The sequence below is a fragment of the Pseudopipra pipra genome, chromosome 9 (genome assembly GCF_036250125.1).
Source record: "Pseudopipra pipra isolate bDixPip1 chromosome 9, bDixPip1.hap1, whole genome shotgun sequence".
In the NCBI taxonomy this organism is placed as follows: domain Eukaryota; kingdom Metazoa; phylum Chordata; class Aves; order Passeriformes; family Pipridae; genus Pseudopipra; species Pseudopipra pipra.
The window spans coordinates 18,575,443-18,599,053 of NC_087557.1; the positions used below are offsets into that span (position 1 = coordinate 18,575,443).

Here is a 23,611-nt window from a genome sequence, read left to right on the forward strand (position 1 = left end):
CCCTGTATCCCCATCTCTGGAAGTGTCCAAGGCCAGGTTGGATGGGGCTTGGAGCAACCTGGAATAGTGGAAGGTGTTCCTGCCCATGGCAGAGGGTGGAAAAAGAGGAGCTTTAAGGTCCCTTACAGCCCAAACCAATCTGGAATTCTATGATCCCACATCCCAGTGGCTCCACTGCCAGCCAGGACAGACCCACAGCATCACAGCTCCTGTGATGCTCCGCAGGGCTGATATTCCTTAACCAAGTAAGAAGAACCATGATACCCCCCTACAAATGCCCTCCCAGGCTGGGCAATGGGTCAATAAGTTTTTTTACCAAACTGCCCCACTCAGTGCTGGGTTTGGGCAGGTTTGCCACTGGCACCTGCTGCCTGAGCACAGCTGAGATCCCTCGGCTACTGCTCATCCCAGTGCAGCTCCAGCTCTCCTTGGCTCTGCAGGATGTTCTTGGCCTTATGAAAGCCCTCCTGTCATGTAGCAAGACCGAAACTCACCTTCCTCAGGGCAAAATTAACCCCAAACTAAGGACACCACAAACCTGCTCCTGGCACGGGCTCTTCCCAAAGGCAGGTGGCACAGGGACAGCCAGGTCCCTGGCAGAGCACACCCATGTCCCCAGGGAGGGCAGTGTGCCAGCAAGCCCCTCTCTGCTCAAGGTAAAACTGATATTTACAGATTTCCAAATTATTTCCAACCCTTCTAGCTGACACAAGGACAATTCTCAGCAAAAACACTGGCAATCTCGGGCAGCTCCTGAAGCAGACACGTCAGGAAACTGCCAGCAAACAGCAACAGATGAAGCCAAGGGCCTTAAGATTAAAAAAAAATAAAAAATAAAGAGGCAGCAAATGAGTCACCGGAGTGCATTACTCATATCCCAGCACAGTCATGCTGGAGGTCCATGTGACAGCGGAGCGGAGGAGCCCGGCTTGGCCCCCGGCCGCAGGGACACGGTGGCCCCGGGGCGGGCGAGCAGCGTGGAGGGGGATTTGCTAAATAAAACCCCAATCCTCCAGCCTCATCCTCACCCAGGATCTGGCCTTGGCAAATCCCCTGGCATTAAGGACAGCCAGGGGGTTGTTTACATCTCCCCATACATGGCCCCACAACCCCTTCGCTAACCCGTAATTAAACCTTTACTAAGAATAAGCTCATCCTTTGTCTGCTCCTGGTGGGAATGCTGGGGACAGACCCCCAGCCCTTCCTTACTGAGAGCTCCCATCACCAGAGTATTGAGGACTGCTCCCCCCTCACCTGCAAAATAGGCTTTCCAGAAAAGGTCAGCCATTTGCTTCTTTTCCTATAAAACCGAGTTTATAGGAGCCATGGGCAGGGACACCTTCCACTATCCCAGGTTGCTCCAAGCCCCAGCCAACCTGGCCTTGAACACTTCCAGGGATGGGGCAGCCACAGCTTCTCTGGGAAACCTGTGCCAGGGCCTCACCACCCTCACAGCCAAGAATTTCTTCCCAATATCCCATCTATCCCTGTCCTCTGGCAGTGGGAAGCCATTCCCCCTTGTCCTGTCCCTGCAGGCCCTTGTCCCAAGTCCCTCTCCAGCTCTCTTGGAGCCCCTTTAGGCAGTGGAAGGGGCTTTAAGGTCTCGCTGTAGCCTATTTACAGGATTCCTTACTCAAAACATATCTCCCCACAAAGAAGAAGGCTGTGAGACATAAGGCATCACCAGGAGCACCTCATCCAAGTCTCCAGGAGCTCAGGAGGGCATGGAGGTGGATCATCCCATCACCCAGGTCCTGAGCACCAAACGCCCCTGCACATACCCCTCAGATGCCACTGCCTGTGAAGCAGAACCCAAAGAAGCTCCATCTGGAGATGCTCCTGGGACCACCCCATACTTGTTTTGCATAGCCAGAGCACTGCATGTGCATCCCATATCTCCTGACAGGAGCGGGGCTGGACCAGCCTGAGGAGCTCATGGGAACAAGCCCTGCCAGCCCCCATCTCATCCCACCCTGCTCATCCCAGGGGGAACAGGAAGGACTGTGGATGCTCAGTGCTGGAAGGAGGAATGGAGCATATCCCACGTTCCCTGACCAGTCACAGAGCCCTCTCAGGATGCAGCTGCTCCTAGTTCCACGATGGAGCCTGTTACCTTCTGCTGTAGTAGTTTTTTGCTCTATTCACCCTCAGTTTTCCCACTGAGCCCTTCCCACCTCAGTGAGCTGCTCCAAGGAGAGATGCAAGGGATGTAGGAGCAAGCCCTCACCCCTGGGACATATGAGGGAGAGGAGGAGACCTAGATGGGGTTCCTGCTTTTCCAACAGCACTGGGAAAAATAAATTTATCATACATTTGAAGGGAGACTCAGTGCACCAGGCTGTTCTCTGAATACAGAGAGCAGCAAAATTCCATCATGGAATGAGCTCTCCAGGGAAGCAACACAGACCGAGCACAGAACAGGCATATGCTGTCCCCCTTCCCCCCAGCACCTGCCCCCGGGAAACAGCCCCATGGGGCACCCTACAAGGTGCTTTTCACCCCCAAAATGCTCTAGACCTCACCACGCACCCCTGAAGAGCCCAGCCCACGCTGAGACCCAGCACAGCAGCATCCCACAGGACCCCAAACCATACCTGACACGAGAAATCCCCTAACGAAGGCCATGGCACAGTCACAACAGGGTTGTGCCCTTCTCCATGGCAGGAGAAGGGCAGTAGGTCCACCAAAACCAAGTACAGCATCTTGTGGGACCAACAGTATCCACTATTGACCAGGCAGGACGTGGGGCAGGAAGGGTCGCACCCACCCCTGTGCCAACAGCCCTGTTAAGTGCCCCCCAAAACTCACATTTTGGCAAGCAGGGCTCCTCTGCCAGGTGGCAGCCATGTGCCCCCATGGCACAGAGTTGCTGGTGGAGTGGAGACACAATGAGCACACACAGGAGGGGTTTAACACCACCAGAGCCAGCTCTGCCTTACTTGCCAGCTTTCATGGAAGTGGAGGTAATGGGACTGTGCCCCAGGGTGCAAAGACAGGATGGGAACCCTCCACACATGCTGGGAGCTGCTCCTGCCAGCACTACCAAATTCCTGCTCCCCATCACCACAAATCTCATGGCAACAAGGCACCACATCCAGAAACATCCCTCTACCAGCAGCCACCAAAACCCACCTCCACCAGCTCAGCAGGACATCCCTGCAGGCTCCACACAAACACCCGCCTTCCTCTGCTCCTCCTCTTCCTCTCAACAGTACCTCCTACACCAGAACCTTCTCCTGCCCCTCCCTGGATAACTGGGGGCTAATCAGGTAAATCACCAGCACCTCAGCACCACACCCTGATGGGGACAAGGTGCAGCTGCCCTGGGATGCTCCAGAGTATTGTTAATTGATTACTTTTTTTTTCCACAAAGAAGGAATTCAGGAACAATGACAAAGTCCTCATATGCCTCACAGGCATGGGGGGTTGCAGCCAGCACCTCTTTTCCACACCACATGTCTTATCCTAAATATTATTTAGCCAGTTTAGGATCGGATCACTGAGGGCATCAGTGTTTTCAGGATGGGAATGGCCCCTCCGTGTGCTCCCAAGTCCAGGTGTGGGGTCACCACTGCACCTTGGCTCCTGGCACCTCACCTGGCTGTGGGAATCCCACTGTGAATCCAGTGTCCCCATCCCACTGGAGAACAGGAACTCAGTATATCCCCCGAGCATTCACGGACAGAGGAGCCCCAAAAATACCATTTCATTCAATTCAACCCCAAACGGCATTAATTTCATTGGAAAGGCTGCACCCCAAGCAGGAAAGTGGGAGTCGGTGGCACACAGGGGCCAAGCTGGTGCCAGCTTCCGAATGGAAAATAAATTCTGGAGGAACAGTGTTGGCTGTGGGGATTTCAAGGAAAATTTAATCTCGGGGGGCTTCTCCCTGGAGTGCTGGGGGAGGGGGTGAACCCAGCCCTGGGTGCCCCCGGGTGCCCTTCCCATTATGATGGGAAGCCCCACTGGAAGATAAACTGGGAATTTTTGCCCTGGTCCAAATCCAACCCTATTCCAAATATGTGTTTCCCTCGAGGTGTGATGGCTGATTAACTACAAACAGTTTAAAAACCCGACTGCTCTGACCATGCGGGAGCACATATGTTCCTGTCCTGGAGAGTACCAGGGCTCGGCTGCATCCTCATGGGAATGAAATCAGCCCAATTCAGGTCCAACACAGCCCAAGGACAGGCGAGAGCCCCGTTTTGCACATGGGTGGGTGCAGTTTGCCCAGGATTTCGTTGGCACAGGCCCCCTCGAGGTGCACACCCCACTCCCCTCCCCAGCCAGCACCCCTCACGCTGCCTCTTGCTGACATTTTCCCACCTCAGACTGACTTTTTTTTTGGAAAATGGGGAGATTTCAACCCAAATAGCTGAGAATGAAGTTATGGAGAAAAAAATATATTTTTAACAGTGGAAATATTCTTCCCACTCTTCTGCTGCAAAACTCTCCCACCTCTGTCCCCCCTCCCAGCCCTACAAGTGGACTTTGGTGTGCTACAAGGATCTACCTGTATTTTGCTGTGGAAGAGCCATTTCTCAGGCATTCAGGGGCTCTTACGGGTGATCCCCCAGCTGCTCCACTGGCACAATGCCAACCTTGCCCAAAAGCCTGACACAGGGTCTACAGGGGCACAGGTCACCCTGAGGCAGAGGGGGCTTTAGCAAAGACAGGCAGGAGGAAAAGAGTTTGCCCCCAGTGGTCCCCAAACCCCAAGAAGATGCTCTCCAACCTCCTGTGAAGGGCACAGTCCTTGCTGGGGTCTCCTTTGCCCTTCCAGGGTGGGAAGACACTTCGTGGAGAGCTGATTTTCAAGGCAGATGGAAATCAAACCCTTGCTGTGGCTACAATGTGTGACCTCAAGCCTTGTGACTCCTCACATGTGATGTGGTGGCAACACTACATTTGGTCAAGCACCTTAGATGCCCTTCATGTGTTTGGTCTGCCATCCTGCCCCACATTGCCAGGGAAAACCATTTATCCCTCCCACGTAAATAAAAGGATTTCCTGCAAGACCCAGATGGTAAAATTCCATAAAAAATGCGTGGGAGCTGGAGGTGGTGTTGGATGTGATGGGGAACAAAGGAGTTGGGCTGAGGCTGAGGGTGGGCCAGGCAGGGCAGGTGGGACCCCACCAGCTGCACGTCATCCAGGTGAAGGTGAATCCATGAGCTCCCAGGGAGCTGGAGGGAGCGATGCCTGAGTGTGCCGGAGTGGGGAGAGGGCGAGGAGCTGTGCTGGGAAGCATCTACTCAATGAGGCAGCGAAGGCAGAGGGATTCTCAAAGGTGAGCACCCCAACACAGTCCTGGAGCCACTGCCTCCAGCTGTGCAGGGTTCCAGTTGTGCAGGAATCCAGCCATGAATGGTTACAATATGCAAGAATCCAGCTCTGCACAGCTCCAGCTGTGCAGGCACTCACTTATGTGAGGATCCAGCTGTGCACCAGCACCACCTATGCTCAGCACCCAGCTGTGCAGAACTCCAGCTGTGCACCATTCCAGCTGTGCACAACCCTGGCTGTGTGGGACTGCAGCTGGACACGTCTCCAGCTGTTTGGGGCCCCGCCACAAACCGTTCCAGCTGTCTGGGGGCTCCAGTTGTGCATGGCGCCAGGTGAGCCGCACCCTGACTGCGTGTGTGTCCCTGCAGAGCATGTCCCTGCTCTGTGTGTCCTTGCAGGGCATGTCCCTACAGCAGACACTCCCCATTCCCGCCGTGCATATCCCGGCGGTGGAGTTTCCCGGTGCTCTGCGCTGTGCAGCGGTCGGGAGCTCAGCAGATGGAGCTGTGCAGCTGTGCATGGACAGGATGGGGCTGTACAGATGTGTACGGGCAGGACGGGGCTGTACAGATGTGCAGGCAGCACATGCACAGCTGATCCTGCTGTCCCTCATGTGTCGTCCCTGCCCCAGCACCCCTGCAGCCCCCAAAACAGTGCCAAACCACAGCTGCACCAGCGGTCAGGAGCAAGGAGAGCGTTTGGCCCCTCTTGCATGACTGTGCCACCAGGACAAGTTCTGCCCAGTTCCCAGCATGTGAATCCCAGTGCTCCCAGCAGTAAATCACAGCATGGGCAACCCCATAACACCAAGGAGTGTCCCAGGAGACCCCACTCTGGACTGATATGGAGGCTGCAGAGCCCATCCTGCCCCCGCAAGAGGGGGGTCATCCCACAGCCCCTTGTGAGCCAGAGCTCTGTGATCTCAAATGTCCCCAGCACTGTCATCAAACAGAGATGACAGAAATACCCCCCACAGAGCAAAAACCATGCAGCAAGAGCAGGGCTTAGGGTGCCTCTGGGGAAGGGAGCACCTGAGGACAGGAAGCCCTTGGGGACAAGGAGACCCTGGGGACAGGGAGCCCTTGGGAATTGGGAGACCTTGGGATTGGGCTCCTTGTGTCACCCCAAAAGGGATATTTGGGAGAGCTAAAACACCTAAACACATCTTGAACCATATCAGCTGGACCACAACCTGCCCTGTCCTTCGTGGCCAGCCCTGGATCCCACTGCTGTCCCCGTGCCAGTCCCAGCTCCAGGCTTCACACGAAGGTGCCGGTGCTGGGAGAACTCGGCTCCGTTCCAGCGCCGCAGACCCGATAAAATCTGCTCTTTGTGCACCAGCCCCCAGCTCCTTCCTGTTTTTGACTGCAAAACTGTCAGTGCTTTGCATTTTCATTTCTCTTTTTTCATCTGTAGGACCTTTAGGTGAACTCTGCACCAGTGGTACCCAAATATCCTCGGTGAGCAAACCACTTCCGGCACTTCGCAAATCCTTATGGTTGGATTTATAACCTGGGAAATGCTCTGTCCTGCTGGCTGGCACACAGAGGGACATGGGGCTGTGGATCACGGGCAGAGAATCATAGAATCACTGAATTGTTTAGGTAGGAAAAGCCCTCTGAGTCCATCAAATCCAATCGTTCCCCCCCAGCACTGCCAAGGCCACCACTACCCCATGCCCTCAAGTGCCACATCCACAGGGCTTTTAAAGCCCTCCAGGGATGGGGGACTCCATCACTGTTCTGGACAGTCCTTTTCATGGGGAAATTTTCCCTATTATCCAAACTAAACCTCCCCGGTGCAACTTGAGGCCATTTCCTCTTGTCTTGTCACTTGTCCTTTGTTCCAGCTCTGTCTTACATCACTGGGCAGGTGGGAACACCCACACTCATCCCTAATTCCTATGGACTGGGGGGAAAAAGCCCATGGAAATCCAGCCCCACCTCCAGTAGTGCAGCCTGTGCTCCATGGGAAACAGCAACAAGGCTGGTTTATTATTTTATTTCTCTGCATCATGGTTTCCATGAACAACTCCGACCTCCAGGTCAGAAGTTTCCTGGCAGCGCCGGGGGCTCTGCGGGACCCTTGTCCCCGCGCCCTGGGCAGCTGGAAAGGACCAGCTCTGCTCCCAGTGCTCATCCCCAGGATTGACGCCTGTGGGTGGTGGAAATCCCCCTGAAATCCCAGCTCCATGGCCTCAGCAGGAAACTATGTCCTTGGGGACAAGGACAGCTGCCACTCGGGGGCTGTGGGGAACATCCATCATTGACACTGGCAGCATGGAGGGGACAGGGTGTGCATCTGTGTCCCGGGAGGCTGGAGGTCCTGAGCCCCTCCACACCATCTACCCTGTGCACCTCAGCCCCTCCAGGACCTGCTGGGGGGTTGCTGGAAGTGACTGGGGGGACCACCAGGGAGGGGGAGCAGGATCCATCAGCCCTGTCTATCCAGGCCACTCTGGAGCAAGGAGGGAGCACAGCATTGCTGCCTCCACACAGACGTGCTTCCCGTGCTGAGCAAAACCATGCAAACCCCACAGGAGCTCTGGATGTGAGGATGGGGAAGCAGAGCCAAGGCATCATCATCATCCCCCCAGGAACTGAGGAAACTGAGCCAGCAAACCACCTCCTACCTGAACCGGGATTTCCCACCCCAAAAATGGAAGGGAAACAGAAGGAATCTGGGTTGGTTTTGCAGCATAAAGGCCACAGGAGCATTTTTCTGCTGCTGCTGGGAAGGAGCAGGGAAAGGCGTCTGCTCGCAGCACCAGAACTGCACTGCTGCGTTCCCCTGTTCACGAGGAAGTACTGCCTGGCAGAACTAGGTCATGGAAAACAGACAGGAATAAAGTAAGGGAAGGCTGGAGGGGAGGGGGTGTGGGCAGAGGGGAGTGGGCCAGGGCAGAACTCCCTGCTGGCCCTGCAACCATGGACACCATTGGGCACATCATCTCCCCTAACACACCTCTGGATGCGGGGCGGGTGCTTCACCTGCAGCCCCAGCTCTGCTGTCCATCCTGCTTAGGCACCTTCCCCACCCAGAACTGCCAATGTGTTTCCAGCCCAATAACCCATTTCCCATCTCTGCACATTGCTGGGAGCTGTGGGCACAGTGCTGGCCACAGCAGGACACAGCCAGCACAGCAAAGGAGCATGGAAAGGATGTGAAGAGGGGAATGGTTTTAAACTAAAAGAGGAGAGATTTGAATTAGAGATTAGGAGGAAGTTCTTCCCTGTGAGGGTGGGGAGGCCCTGGCACAGGTTGCCCAGAGAAGCTGCGGCTGCCTCATGCCTGGAAGTGTCCAAGGCCAGGTGGACGGGGCTTGGAGCAACCTGGGATAGTGGGAGGTGTCCCTGTCCATGGCAGGAGGTGGAACTGATGAGTTTTGAGGTCCCTTCCAACCCAAACCATTCTGGGATTCCATGAATTCATTGGGAGAGAAAGTACTATTAACCTCCTGGCATGGTGCTGGGAGAATCCCCTGAGAGGTGCTGGCATCGGCTGCCAAGCCCAGGGTGAGCTGAGGCTGAAGCTCCTTCCGCTGGGATAGGAGGGATTTGCAGGAAGGTGGGTTGGCAGTTGCTGCAGCCATGGAGTGCTGGGCAGGAAAACAGATGTGGGATGAGGGATCCACACTTACTTCCATGTGGCTTCACTCTGGAGCCAGCGAATCCAGGAAAAGCTTGTGGAGGCTCACACGGTGCCACAGTGGGAGCACCGCCGGCCTTGCCACAGCGAGGGCAGCACAGAGTCCCCGTGTCCCCTCAAGTGCCTGTCAGCAGGATGTTTTTTTACTGGAAAGTTGGTTGTTTTGGGTCAGGCCAGGACATGAAAGTGGCCTGGGGGCCGTCCTGGTGCGCAGCCATCGCTTCCTGTCTGTGCGCGACTTCCTGTCGCCGCCACACCGGCCCCGCCAGGAAGGCCACGGGCTCCAGCCCACCATGGAGGGTGGCCGTGCCCTCCGGACACAGGAACCCTCCTCTTCCCGTGCGTAAGGCAAGGGCTCCTCCGTGTCCACTGGTTCTGGGTTTTGGCCATGTGAGGGTTCTAGCTTTGGCTGTGGGAGGATCCTGCATTTGAGCCACAAGATGGTTCTGGTTTTGGCTGTAGGAGGGTTCTGGGTTTTGGTGTTGGAGCCACAAGATAGTTCTGGGTTTTGGCTGTAGGAGGGTTCTGGGTTTCAGCTGTGGGAGGTCCTGGTTTTGGCTATGGGACAGTTTTGGGGTTGACTGTGGGAAGGTCCTGAGTTTTGGCTGTAGGAGGTTCTGGGGTTCAGCTGTGGGAGGTCCTGGGTTTTGGCTATGGGATGGTTCTGGGTTTTGGCCAAGAAAGGGTTCTGGGTTTCAGACACAGGCATGTTCTGGATTTGGGGCATGGGCATGTTCTGGGCTTGGAGGGTTCCATTTTGCTCTCCCCTAAGTGGTGGTGACACAGCTCATGCTGACTTGTTGACAAAAGCATCATGAAGAGCCACAGGCAGGGTCATGCTTTCATTTATTCACTTCATATAAAAATCTCTTAAGAATGCATCTGAACACAATATATAATACTATAACATACATTGTGTGAAACTTTTGGAAACAATAAAATAACCACCTGGAACAATGCAGTGTTCAACAGACAAACAAACCCATTGATCATGCACAACTGTGCTATTGTCATTAACTAGTTAGTCACAAGTTGGACCAAAAAGCTTGAAACATATTTTACAAACTGAGATTGACACCGCTCACGATGCCGGACAAGCTTTGTCAGAGGAAGTTTCACAGCACAATTATTACATCAGTTCACATTTTTGTCATAGAAATTCACATTGGGTTGTTCAGAAATTGGAACGTGACATTTAAAAGCCAGCCCGTTCTCGGGGGGTTTCTTTGTTCGCTTCCCCGTCCCTCTGTTCACTCCCAACTGCCCTGGGGTCTGGTGTCACCCCTCCCACGGGCGGCTGCCACCCGAATGCCCTTCCTGGGTTGCGTCTGTCTCTCCAGCTATGTTCAGGTTCTTGTACTTTATGCAATACAAAAGGTTACAAGAAAAAAAGGCAACTCTTATTCCGAGTTTTCTACACCGTTAACATCGCCGCCGACAGGCAATGCTAATTCATATAAATTAATAACTTACAAAACATTACAGTATATACATTACGTAATAAATACACTGTTATAAACAGTAATGGAGGTGTTAGAGCTCGAGGCAGTGCAGGAGGAGGATGGTGGGCCTAAACCTAGGAAACGTGGACGAGAGGCGAGAGAAACACAAATATCCGAGCGTGCAAATTCCAAGGAGCTGCCGAGGGGGAACATGTGTCACACACTGCCTTACTCATGTGTGTACTGCACTGTGCCATGGAAACAACCTGTCCTCTGTCCTGCTCACCACAAAACCAAACCCTGTGAGGAAAAAATACTGTTGTTCCAAGCAAGAGAACAGAGACGGTGCATGATGGCATGAAGTGACTTAAAACAGGTCACCAGGGGTATTAAGAAGACAATTAAAGGTGCAGTAATGCAAACCAGAGGGTTTCCCCTTCTGTTTAGTCTGTCAAAGTGATTAACTGCAATAAAGTGACAGGTATTGCCCATGAAAAAAAGGAAGACTGCTTCTTGTAACAGGAAGAATCAAAAAAGTATCCGTCAATTCTGAAACACTTTGTGTCGCTTTTGAATACTAAACTCTGTGTATTTAATTAAGAGACTCTTGAAAAGACATGAAAGTGTTTACAAAGAAGGCACACAGGTCTGCAGACAGGTGGTTGGGTGGACAGGTTTTATATGGAGAGTTATTAATCAGTAGTTTCTATCAGTCTAACTGGTATAAATTCCAAAACTAACAGTATAAAATCTCTCAGTTGTGTGTCATTGACGCCTCAGTCCCGACCCAAGCCAGCTCCAGGACAACATGATGCTCTTGGCTGACAAGGCTCAAACCGCAACGTAAATCACCTGGTAATTTCCTGAGCAATCATTCACTACACGATCTTTAACCCTGACTCCAATCTCAAGTAGCTGGGAGGGTCTTTAAGCCACTGTGGGACAGAGGCCTCAGACCCCGCTGCAGGCTGTCCGTGAGACTGCTTGCATGCTCCTTAAGTGTTAAAATCCACTCACATGGGTCCAGGACATTATGTGTCGACAGGAGATGTGTCTTCTGTCACAATCTCTATGTTTGCTTCCCTCTGGGGCTCCTCCTCCCCCGGCTCGGCCACGCAGAGTGTCTGTGTATTGCTGAAGTAGCCGATGCTCTCGCCGTCCTTCTCTGGCCCATCCGAGTCCTCCTCCTCCAGTGTCAGTTCAAACTGGAACTTCTCCATGAGGCCCTGGCAGTCCTGGCCCCGCTCCTCCAGGGGAGGGGACGGGCTCTGAGGTATCATGCTCTGGTACCAGTTCCTGTTGTCCTCCAGTGTGTCCAGGATGTCCTGGGCATCGGGCTGCACCAGGTCAGCCCATGTCTCCCAGAGTGGATGGACGATGTAGTCAATGAATCCCACCTGGGAACACAGGAACACTCACACTTAGGGGAAGGGAATGACTAGGAGAAGGTAGGTGTCTAAAAAGTTCAATTTATGGTAATACCTGATTTTTACAAGCAAAACACCCACCCCAGAGCAAGTCTCCAAACCAGCACAGCATAATCACGGACAAAATCATCTGATACCCAGAACTCCACCTACAACCTTGAGTTAGGTTGCTGTCCAAAATCAAACCTTAGATTGAAGTTTAACTAAAAGCAGGAGCCAACAGGAAATTCAAGAGATAGAACTGTCAATTCCATCCCTGGCAGCACGTGGGATTTTAAATACCCCTGCTCCTCTCAGAATTCCCTGGTGACAAGGCTGGTGCATTTATGGCCTCTGTGCCCTTACCCAGGGTACACGCTTGGCTGAGAGCTGGGAATACACCAGTGCTCCCAAGGCAAGCAGCCATCCTAAGATGGAATGTCCCTGCCTTATGGACTGCAGTTCAAGCTTTAGGTGTATTTTAGTACAGTGTGTAGTTTGTGCCTATTCTGAACTGTTTAATGCTCCTGCAGCTTCAAACATTTCAGTTTTTCTCCTCCACTCTGCCAAAGCAGCTACTGCGTTTCTCTGAGGAGCTGGCCCAGCTAGAGACTCTCTTTCCTTTCATTTTGTTTTGGAAAGAACCCAGAAAGCAGGTCAGCTCATCCCAAGAATCCTCCTCCTGCATGAAGAGGACAGGCCACTGCTGTCCGACCCCCCTGGAGTGACGTGTCAGCGATGGAAAGAGTGAGGGCTGTGGCTGAGTCCGTCAGTCCTTCCGCCGGCGTAAGCTCTGAGCTAAATCATCCTTCAATTGTCTGACTAAGAGAGGACGTACGTCCAGGATGGAGAAAACTGAATGGCCATAAAGAGGATTGAAATTCTTCCCTCTTGGCAGAATGTGTCACTTCTCCTCGCTCTGCTGGACAAGGTTTCTGTGCAGCAGGAAAATGGCTCTCCGAGGAGCCAGCCCCAACATGCAGATGTTTGCTTTGGAAATCACACATGGCTCCTTCAGACACAACAGGATGTCAATAGAACCATTAACATTCAATTGTAACATACAGTTGAGGCAGCTCAAACAAAAAGGTGATGAAAATTTCCTGCAGCACATGTTCCGGAGCACTTTTAAAGGGGGGAAAAAAAAAAGGATTCTCTATGGTTAGCTCATGGCTTTGCTGCCACCCAAAATGCTCAAGGGCTCTACAGCAGCAATGGGCAAAGATTGGCACTCATTAATAGGGTTATTGTTTCTTTATAAACATCCCAGATCGTGGAAAAACTGGAATAACATGGAATAACCACATGGTTCAGCATTGATCCTAAAAAATTTTGATGTAAAGAGGTGACATCTCAAGCTTTGCAATACTTGCATACTCTTTTCCAGTCAGCTCCTTCTTTCCCTCCAGCACAGACATGCCACCTCCCTTTCTCCTTTAGGATTTCCATGAGGGCCATTTTGAGCAATTCCTGTCCCTTTTGCATAGCAAAAATGCCATTTTGAAGCCTCCGTGAAGTGCATATGTGAAACAAATAATGAATTGGAGCTCACATGCAGAGCACATGGGCATTTTCTGGCTGAGCCTGGCTGAAGGACTCATTTCTTGTTAGGTTAACAAATAAGACAGATTTTTCCAACAAAATCACCATGCGGTTGAGTGAATAATTTTGAAACCACTTGGCTTAGCCTGAGAGGACATTTGGAAATAATTATCATCAATTTTGTTACTTATTCAAGCTGAAAAACCTCAATGATGACTTGCTCTAGTCATTCAAAAACAACAACCAAGACACCATTATATAAAAGTTGGAATATGTTTAGGCAAACATAAATTACTGGTTTCACTACAGACTATCTGGGTGAAATTTTATGGCCTGTACTACAAAGGTCAGAACAAAATCTGAGCTTGAAGCCATTTAATTTATGAATCAGAACAAGGGATGAGCCAGTCCATCTCAAAAAATGGGGCAAATCCAGCTCCTTTTAAGGTTTGTATTGACATAAATGACTATTTCTGTGCCTTCACCCTGCACACAGCAGTTCCAGCAGTCCTCTAACTTCACCAGATGGATCATGCACTACAAAACTGTCCTGAATATTGTCCAGTGTCCTGAAGTGGATCTCAGCTGGGAGAAGCTCCTAACCCTGCAGTTCAGTGGGGCTGGCACTGCTATAAATGTCTAACCCAGGGTACAATGTCAGTACGTTTAGGAGGTGCTAATTAACAGAGGCTGTGAAAGCAGGAAAGACCCGGCAGGAGGATGTGGAGAGCAGAATTGCACTTTTCAAGACTAGGGAACAAAAGGAAACCAACTCCTCCTGGAAACTGGGACACGAACAGGGCAAGATGAACACGCGTTTGGAAATGAGGAGACGCCAAGGGGCACAGAGAGGAGCCTGAGCAGCCTCATCAGTCTGTGTGAGCTCCAGGCACAGCTGGATGTCAGGGTCGATCAGAACCAACCCTCTGAACAGTTGGCTCATTGCCTAATTGTGCTGGAGAGAGCAGATGAATTTTGTCTCTGCTTTAAAACTACAAGCTCAGGCAGTAAGAACTGCAGCTTAGGGTCAATCACCTGTGATTTCTCCACCGAAGCGGTGTGTTTGTCACACATCGGGCTGATTTCCATTCCTCTTTCTCTCTCCTTGTCTCCCTGCTGGAAGAACTCTTCCATGATCCTGTCTGTCCACTGCCGGTACAGCTCCAGAGACTTTGTGGGATTACTCAGGTCTGCACAATGTACCATATTTCGGAGAACCTGCAATTACATTAATAAGAAAACGCATAAAATCAAATGGAAAAAGGAGATGGTTTCAAGCTGTATCTGCTCACTTATTGCAGAACATTTGACCACAAGACTCCTTGATTATGAAACAGCCCATAAAAATATTAACATTGTTCCATCATACCACGTTAAAGACATGGACCTGTTGGAGCGAGTCCAGAGGAGGCCACAGAGATGCTCCAAGGGCTGGAGCCCCTCTGCTCTGGAGACAGGCTGGGAGAGCTGAGGGTGTTCACCTGGGGAAGAAAAGGCTCCAGGACACCTTAGAGCCCCTTCCAGTGCCTAAAGGGACTCCAAGAGAGCTGGAGAGGTACTTGGGGCAAAGGCCTGGAGGGACAGGACAAGGGGCAATGGCTTCCCACTGCCAGAGGGCAGGGTTAGATGGAACAGTGGGAAGGAATTCTTCCCTGTGAGGGTGGTGAGGCCCTGGCACAGGTTGCCCAGAGAAGCTGTGGCTGCCTCATCCCTGGAAGTGTCTAAGGCCAGGTTGGACAGGGCTTAGAGCAACCTGTTCTAGTGGAAGGTGTCCCTGCCCATGGCAGGGGTTGGACTAAATGAGCTTTAAAGTCACACCCAACCCAAAACAGACTGTGATTCTCTGATTGTATATATCCACAGATAAGCCCAGCTGCCACAGTCCCTTCAGAGGCAACACATGCTCTCTGGTGTTCAGACAACTCAAGACTTACAAGGGGTGCAGTTGTGACAATGTTAATGACATCATACAGGTTTGTTTTTAAATGCAGGTGCTTCCCACCATTCAAAATTCATTTCCATGCTCTCATGGAAGTAGGTTAAATGCTCCTACTATTAAATGAGTAATATCCCTTCCAGACACACACAAGACGTGCCTGACTAACTGGCCAGAAGGACTGAGACAGCAGCAAAGTGACCTGTCTTAACATCATCAATCTTAAATAAAAACTGAAGGAGTTTTTGCCATGAGCCTGTACTTAAGAAGTTGGTCATCAAAGTGCAGAGCAGATCGGAATGTATCTTGTCCTGCTCACTATGTAACCCTGTTCCAGCACTGCTTTGTCATTTCTGTAAATCAAGAATTTATACAGGGGACAGACTGCACATCACTAATTTCAGCTCACTGGGAGTTGCTTCTAGGTATGGAGCCATAAATTAAAATTCTTGCAATGCTATAGCAGAAGAAACAAATGGGAGAAAGCAGCACAGAAATTTGAGGGCCCTCAAAAACTCAGCCTTATGGACTAACCTCAGAAGAATGTGCATGTTTGAACTTAGATACTCTTAAGTGTTACAAAAACCATAATCCTCTTCACCTAAAATATATGGGACCACCTTGCACCCATTCTTATTACAGAAGAAAATGACTGCTGAAAATTTAGGTCAGTAGCTTCTATATATGTTCAATTTAACAGTCACAATAAAAACAGGAATGTGGTTTCTTCATCCTGAACAAAATACACAAAATTCAGGAAATTTGGCTGCCATACCTGTATTCTGTCTGTGTAGTTGTCCAGAAGGAGAACTCCAGAACTGGTCACCTTCTTAGTTTCCACCATAGTCTTCAGATCAGCTAACAGACTCATATGCTTGGACATATCAGTAGCCAACACCTTCACAGAGGTGGAAAAAACAGGATGTCAGCAGGGGCAGCCACACAAGTAAGCCAGTTTTTGGGTGAGGAAGAGGAGCAGAGTGTGCACAGCTCATACCATGTCAATCACCATCTTCCTGAGCGTCTGACGCTGCTTCTTGGTCAGGTTCTGGAAGATGTCACAGTGCTCCTCCTGAAGCAGTTTGAAACCCACAGCAAGGTGGTGGTTCTCCAGGACGGACTCGTCATTGTACATCAGGGCCAGCTCGGAATCTAGCAAAGGAACACAGATATGTGACTCCAGCATGTGAAATGGGTGACTTCAAACAGCAAACACTTGTCCTAGGCACTGCAATGTTTCATCTGTGTGCAATAAATCAGGGAGGGTTTCCTTGGCCAGGGAGGTTGTGGATGTCCCACCCCTGGAAGTGTTCAAGGCCGTGTTGGACGGGGGTTGGAGCAACTTGGGGTAGTGGGAGGTGTCCCTGCCCATGGCAGGCAGTAAAAGGAAATAATTCCAGGATTCTGTGATTGTTTTTTGCTCCATGAGTGACAAGAGCCTGTGGTTTGATAATCCCAGAATGTATGTTTATAATACAAACAGCCTTTGCTCAGTCTTAGTGAACAAAATAATACTCAGTTGACTTAGTTACGGCTTCAGAGTCACTGACAACAGAATCCTGCAAACACTCTTTCCAAAACAGAACAATACCCATATTTTGGAATCAAGATACATGCTCAGCCTGTTGCAGAACACAATATGAGCCACAATATTTAGCTTTATGGTTGTCAATAGCAATAGCATTATTTCTCTTATAGTAATGGTAAAATTTGCACTCGGGACTGGAAGAATTATTACATGTTAGCGAGTAGTAATATTCACAAGGCTACTTTACAAATTGTACTACAATAGCTCCCTTTGTTAGGAATTTCATTTTAATTATTGCTTTATTTCCAAATGTCTCCCTCATTTACTGCACAATATTTTGAGAAGGCAATTCAGTCTGCAAGTCATCATTTATGTAATGGAAAAAGCATTTCCACAAGTTTCCAAATTTGTGGATGAAGTTATGATTGTATTCCAAACAAAACTCACTTGTATTAATAAGAAATTGATTGGAGACCCCAGGGTGATCCACATCATGAATTGCAGCTGCAAAAATTGCAGCGAGGATTTCCAAATCCGTGAAGACAGCCTATAAAGGAAAGAAAGAATTTGTCAGAGAGGTCCTTAGGTTTTATCCCTCAACAGTTTGGGAGGCTGATTTAGAGAAACAAATTGTGCTTTTTAAAATTAGTTTTCTGAGGACAAGCCACTGACTCATAAGAAAGGTCTGCAAGCAGCTTGTGCTCCTGAAGATGAAACAGCGATTTCAGGCAGGGCTGCTGCTGAGATTTCTTAATCACAGAACCAGAGGATATACTGAGTTGGAAGGGACCCACAAGGATCATCCATTCCAACCCTCAGCCCTGCAAAGACCCACTCCCAAGAGTCACACCGTGTGCCCCAGAGGATCATCCAAACACTCCTTGAGCTCTGGCAGCCTTGGTGCTGTGACCACTGCCCTGAGGAGCCTGTTCAGTGCCCAACCACCCTCAGGGAAGAACCTTTTTCTAAGATCCAACCTAAACCTGCCCTGACACAACTTCAGGCCATTCCCTTGGGATCCTGTCCCTGGTCCCCACAGAGCAGAGATCAGTGCCTGAAGGAGTCCTTGGCAGCAAACTGAGCCCTCGGAAGAGCAGGAAGTGCCCCTCCCACCTTCAAACACAACCCTGCCCAGCACAACTCAGCTCAAACAAGGTAACTCACATCCAGGGCAGGGGTAGAGAGCAGAACATGGGTGGACTGGGCAACATCAGCAGCATGGAGGCTGTTGTGGTAGGCCACATCCGAGTGGTAGTGATCTTCCAGTGTCATCATGTACGTCACGAACGTGTCCGAGGAGATCTTGAATGTTTTCAGGAGATCTCGCTCCTGTGTAATAAAAGATACAAACATACAGGCATGTATCAAGTAAGAAGGTCATGCTGGAGAAGACAACAAATCTGAAAGCAATAAGAAATTAAAGTAGTGCCATAAAAGAATAGCAAATTTGGGCAGGAAGTGACAAACCTGGAATATGGCGTACATGATGCAGGTGAGGGGCCTGTTGTGGGAATACCTGGCCACGTTAAATATGTTCAGACCCCATTTATTCAGATCTTCCAGTTCCTTTTGAGAGGACAAAAAAAGAATAGTTACATTATTTTTCCAGACAATTCTGCATTTCTCACTTGCACCACATCTTCTGGTGTGAAGTTCTATCTTTGAACTTCCCCAAAAGTTCCAAAATATGCAAATTTAATAATTATTATAATCATGTAAGTGCATGAATATGTGTACTTAATAAAGTACAGGAACGCAGAGTAACTGTGAAGGGCTGATTTTGTGTTTGATAATTGCTCTCCTCAGCCTTCATCACTTTTCTTCTTATTATTTTAGGGATAATTATAAGTATTTATAAACATAGAATATGCTGTTAGGGCCTGCTACCATTAATTACAACATTTTTAATGGCCACATCACTTCAGGATTACTGATTACAGTTTTACAAGGGGGGCAGTCATTCATCCAGTCCTTTCCCAGCTTCCAGCTTCCCCCAAAATGGCAAGAATCTGTCATACCTTGGCCAGATGATCTTCCTTTTCAGTTTTCACACCAAACCGTGAAATGCTGGTGTTATTTAAGCTTGAACTATGCATTAATTTTTTCACTCCGCTGATCTGTGTCATGAGCTGCTGTTTTTTCTTCTTCTCTCTGTCTTTCTGGGTGGGAGAAGGAATCTCCACATCATTCTGCTTGTCTGTAACAAATCAAGGTGAAATGAGCCAACACCGTTTGCAGCACAAGCACTGGTCACACCCCCCAAAATCAACCCTTGGCTTTGCTCACTAAGTGGCTCCACATGCCAGTTCAAACCCAGGTGTTCCTGCTGGGGGTCTTGTATTTTGGGACCCAAAAGCCAAAGCAAAACAGTGACACAACCTCTGGTTCATCTCTGAAAGACTGAACCTGCCACTGAGCCCTGCTGGGACACTTGGTGTGATTTTTGGGGTGTCCTGTGCCAGGCCAGGAGTTGGACACGATGATCCTGATGGGTCCCTTCTATCTGGGCATATTCTATGATTGTTTAAGACCAGGCTGCTTTCCTTGTAGCCATTTTCACGGTGCACGGCCTGGGGACACAGCACATGTCCAGGAATGTGTCTCTATGTGAGGATGTGGCACTTGGGCACATGGGTCAGTGGTGGCCTTGGCAGTGCTGGGGATGGTTGGACTTACTAGTCTAAGAAGGCTTTCCAACCTAAATGGTTCTGTGATTCTCCATGCCTGAAGGGCACCAGGTTTTGTTCATGGCTAAATCCCAATTAATTTTTATTACCTATTTTAAGGGAAATATACGTATCCCAACAACACATTTTTCCTCATTAAAGCTTAAAAAGTTTGTATTTTCCCATTCCCTATGTTGGTAATTATTAGTGTCAACATCCCCTGCTCTTACAGCACTAACCCAGTAACAAATTTGTGACACTGATTTATTAAAGGTTTGTCCTTTACAAATATGTAGAGAATAACATAAAAAGCACAGGCCATATTCTTCTTGCCATTCTCAGAGATAATAACAATATTAGTCCACACGAAATAGGCACAAACTTGGCTGTGGAGATGTGTCAAATAAATAAATAAATAAATAAATAAATAAATAAATAAATAAATATCTCTGCATATGTTATTTACTGCCCTTACAGCTGATTTATCTGCTGCATTAAAGTGGAGATACAGTTGCTCATTACTTCCATACAAATAATTTTTCATGGACTCGTAGAAAAGGCTACAATAATCCCTTTGCACCTTTGCATCCCTGAGGACCTTCAGAGGGACAAGGCCTGTAGGCATTAGTTACTTTTGCCTTGGCTTAATTAAAACCCTCTGAAATCAGAACTACCAGTGTATCTGCAGCACTGCAATTAAGAAAGAAGCCATTATTCACAGCAACAGCCTGGCTGACATCAGTGGGTGTTTCCCTTGCGTGTTTTTGCTGAACCACTGAAGGACTTTCCTCTACATAATCTCCTTAGCAATGACTAACATTAAGGCAGTGTAAAATGGACATTCTTGGACAGAAATCTCTGATTTGTTAAATCAAGTGTCCCCAGTGGTGGCAGCAACACCCCTCAGCCCTTAGGTAGAACTTGTCCCAAAAGGGCCCCATGATCTTCCCTGTTTATGTGATGGGGCCAATAATAAAACCACTCTTTGTCATCTTTGACCTTCACATGGATCTAAAGCTGTGCCCAGTGACTGCAGGACTGGACCCTCTGCAGAGGACATCACTTCTTGGTGCCTTCTCAGCTCATTTAATCATGGAATCACAGAATGGTTTGAGTTGGGAGGGACCTTGAAGGTCACCCAGATCCATCCCCTGCCATGACAGGCAGGGACACCTTCCACTAGCCCAGGTTGCTCCAAGTCCCACCCAACCTGGCCTTGGACACTTCCAGGGATGGGGCAGCCACAGCTTCTCTGGGCAACCTGTGCCAGGGCCTCACCACCCTCACAGCCAAGAATTCCTTCCCAATATCCCATCTAACCCTGCCCTCTGGCAGTGGCAAGCCATTCCCCCTTGTCCTGTCACTGCAGGCTCTAATAAAATTAAGAGACTGAATGAGATCACATGATCTGGTTTTAATATCTGTAAGTTATCCCAATCTAACAAATGCTGCTTAGAGATAAATGAATGTCCTACCCACATATATCTTTTTTTGTTTGTTTGTTCAACCTCCTCAGCTGTAGGCTCCTGTTATTTTGTGTGTTCATTTAATTTTAAACCAAATTTTAGAGGGGACAAAGTAATTCATAAAAAATGTAACAGCATGACTTCCCAAAATAGCTTGATGATCCTTTTAAAAGCTTTACTCATTTTTTTTTTTTTTTTTTAATGTGAGCAATCAGGCTGCAATCTGGCCCAGTCTGGAGAGCCTGCACCACTCAGCACCACCACGGCCCTCACACTGCCACAAAACACAGGCTGAGTGGCTGAGTGGCCTCACACTGCCACAGAACATGGGGACGTCACTGTCACGGAGGACGGGAGGAGCAGCAGAACAGGAATGAACAGACCATTGTCCAGACCTGCAAAGGGAAATGCAGTTGCCTGACCCAGTCTGAGTAAGGGAATGGAAAGAATTGAAAAACATAGACCTGTTAGAGCAGGTCCAGAGGAGGCCACGGCGCTGCTCCAAGGGCCTGAGCCCCTCTGCTCTGGAGACAGGCTGGGAGAACTGGAGGTGTTCACCTGGAGAAGGCTCCAGGGAGACAAGGGCCTGCAGGGACAGGACAAGGGGGAATGGCTTCCCACTGCCAGATGACAGGGATAGATGGGATATTCTTCCTATGAGGGTGGTGAGGCCCTGGCACAGGTTTCCCAGAGAAGTTGTGGCTGCCCCATTCCTGGAAGTGTCCACGGCCAGGTTGGACAGGGCTTGGAGCAACCTGGGCTAGTGGAAGGTGTCCCTGCCCATGGCAGGGGGTGGAACTGAATGGTCTTTGAAGTCACCCCCAAGCCAAACCAGTCTGGGATTCCAGGATTCCATGAATAACACAACCCCATTAGCACCAGCAGCAGCTCCAGCTAATCAGCCCCTGCTGAATTACAGACTCCACTGACTTTAGTGTATGTGTGGTTTATTTTTGGTGGCCACATAAGCAATTCCAGCTGAGGCCCATCCTGCTCCACAGACTTGCACCTAATGGGAAGAGCTGATGACCAACCAGCTCCCTGAACATGCCACTGTGGCTGTGGTGTGTATCCCAGGCTCTCCAAGCAGTGGCTGCTGGCTGGCAGCTGGACAGCCTTGCTCCTAATTACTTGTTTTAATTCATATTCTGGATGTCATGGTAAAGCTGAGGACTAAGACAGGGTCATTGGATCCCACAAAGCAGCTCCAGACTTCCATGGATTATTAATGATGTGATGTGTCCTAAATTGCAGACAGCAGTTGCAGTTGCAACTGGCCATTGGAATCACTTTAAAATCCCTTAATGGAAATAATTGTGTGTCATGCGGTGAATGCATTCAGGATCATCTTAACCCCAGGGCACAATTCTCCGCGAGCTCCAGTATCCCAAATCTCTCATTGTTTGGAGCTGCTGGACTCAGAGATATGTATGAGGGTACTTTGCTACATATCATTTTACATGCAAATGATCACAAATTCTAAAGCTGCTTCCACAGAAGATTCTATTTCTCGTAATAAATATATTTGTTGACACAGAGGATTCATTCATGTCAGTAGTGCTGTGGGCTCCAGCAAAACTAATGAAATGCAAAATATTCTCTTTAGTCTTTATTCTGACTTTTGGTGCAAAATGAGCAAATTTACACAAAGTAATATATAGAATGTCTGGGCTGAGTCTAATTTGAACCCTGTCTCTGAAGGGGAAGATGCAGCTGAACGAGGCAGTAGTTGCAAGCTGGGCTCGTGTGACTTTGTCCTTTACATAAGGTCAACACAAAAATCAAGTATTGCATAAAGCAGCTACCAACTGCCTCATTCAATCTGCACAGCAAAATCCAATGGTTTAGAGAAGGAATTCCTCTGTGAATAGACTTACTCAAACACTATCATTTTCCTCCCCATATCCATTTGAAAGTGAAAACCCCAGCATATTTCAGTAATGCTCTGCCCCAAAGGAAAGCTGGGCACAAACAGTGATTAGGTTGCCATTAATCTTTCTCTGAGTCACCCGAAAGCTTGGGATGTGATTCCTTACCCAGGAAAGTGTTGGAAATGTACTCAGACACCTGGTTGCCGGAGCGGCTCATCTCGGAGAGGTGTGTCAGCTCCCGGTTCAGCATCCTCTTGAACTGGGAGGGGAAGAGCACAGACAAAGATGGCATTTTTCTGAATCCTTTTCCAAATCAACCCAATGTTAGCACAGGTTAGTCCACAAACAAAATGTTAAGAGGAAAATTCTAGGAATATTTGGAATGGAGTCAGAGCCATGGTTTGGTTTCATTTAGATACTGTTCAGCATCATCATGACTGGATATTTCTTTTCAATCCACTAAACTACACCATTAATTTCCTCCAAAGATGCACATTAGTTGTTACTGTCACAAATGAGGAAATAACGTTTCAGCTCTGAAAGCTCAAATTCTTGTCGGGGTTAGAATTCTCCATCCTATAACCTTCTCCTGTTCTGGATTTTGTAAGTTTTCTCCATTTTGTATTATGCAAGGAAAAGACAACTGCATATCCAGAGGAGAAATATGCCATAAATCTGAAGATCTGCTCAGCTCGTTACAGTAAAATGTAGGATTCAGACATTATTCCCCCACATATACATGCTATAATCCTCCTGATTTTATAATCAAACATTTTCATTGCCGCATCATTTTATCCTGCAACACTGAATTCCCAAAGGG

General features: G+C 49.1%; 1 protein-coding gene across 6 annotated transcripts in view; it reads right to left on the reverse strand.

The window, feature by feature from the left end:
* Positions 1-9,763: 9,763 nt before the first annotated feature.
* PDE4B (phosphodiesterase 4B) overlaps positions 9,764-23,611 on the reverse strand; it is a 198,803-nt gene continuing 184,955 nt past the window's right edge. For all 6 annotated transcript variants that reach the window (XM_064664929.1, XM_064664931.1, XM_064664934.1 and 3 more), the window contains 9 exons: positions 22,957-23,050; positions 18,807-18,985; positions 18,256-18,354; positions 17,953-18,117; positions 17,236-17,335; positions 16,258-16,412; positions 16,036-16,158; positions 14,360-14,542; positions 9,764-11,773 (listed from right to left, as the gene is read on the reverse strand). In XM_064664929.1, the coding sequence (XP_064520999.1) occupies positions 11,408-11,773; positions 14,360-14,542; positions 16,036-16,158; positions 16,258-16,412; positions 17,236-17,335; positions 17,953-18,117; positions 18,256-18,354; positions 18,807-18,985; positions 22,957-23,050 (1,464 nt within the window). In that variant the 3' untranslated portion in view covers positions 9,764-11,407. The remainder of the gene's footprint in view (positions 11,774-14,359; positions 14,543-16,035; positions 16,159-16,257; positions 16,413-17,235; positions 17,336-17,952; positions 18,118-18,255; positions 18,355-18,806; positions 18,986-22,956; positions 23,051-23,611) is intronic.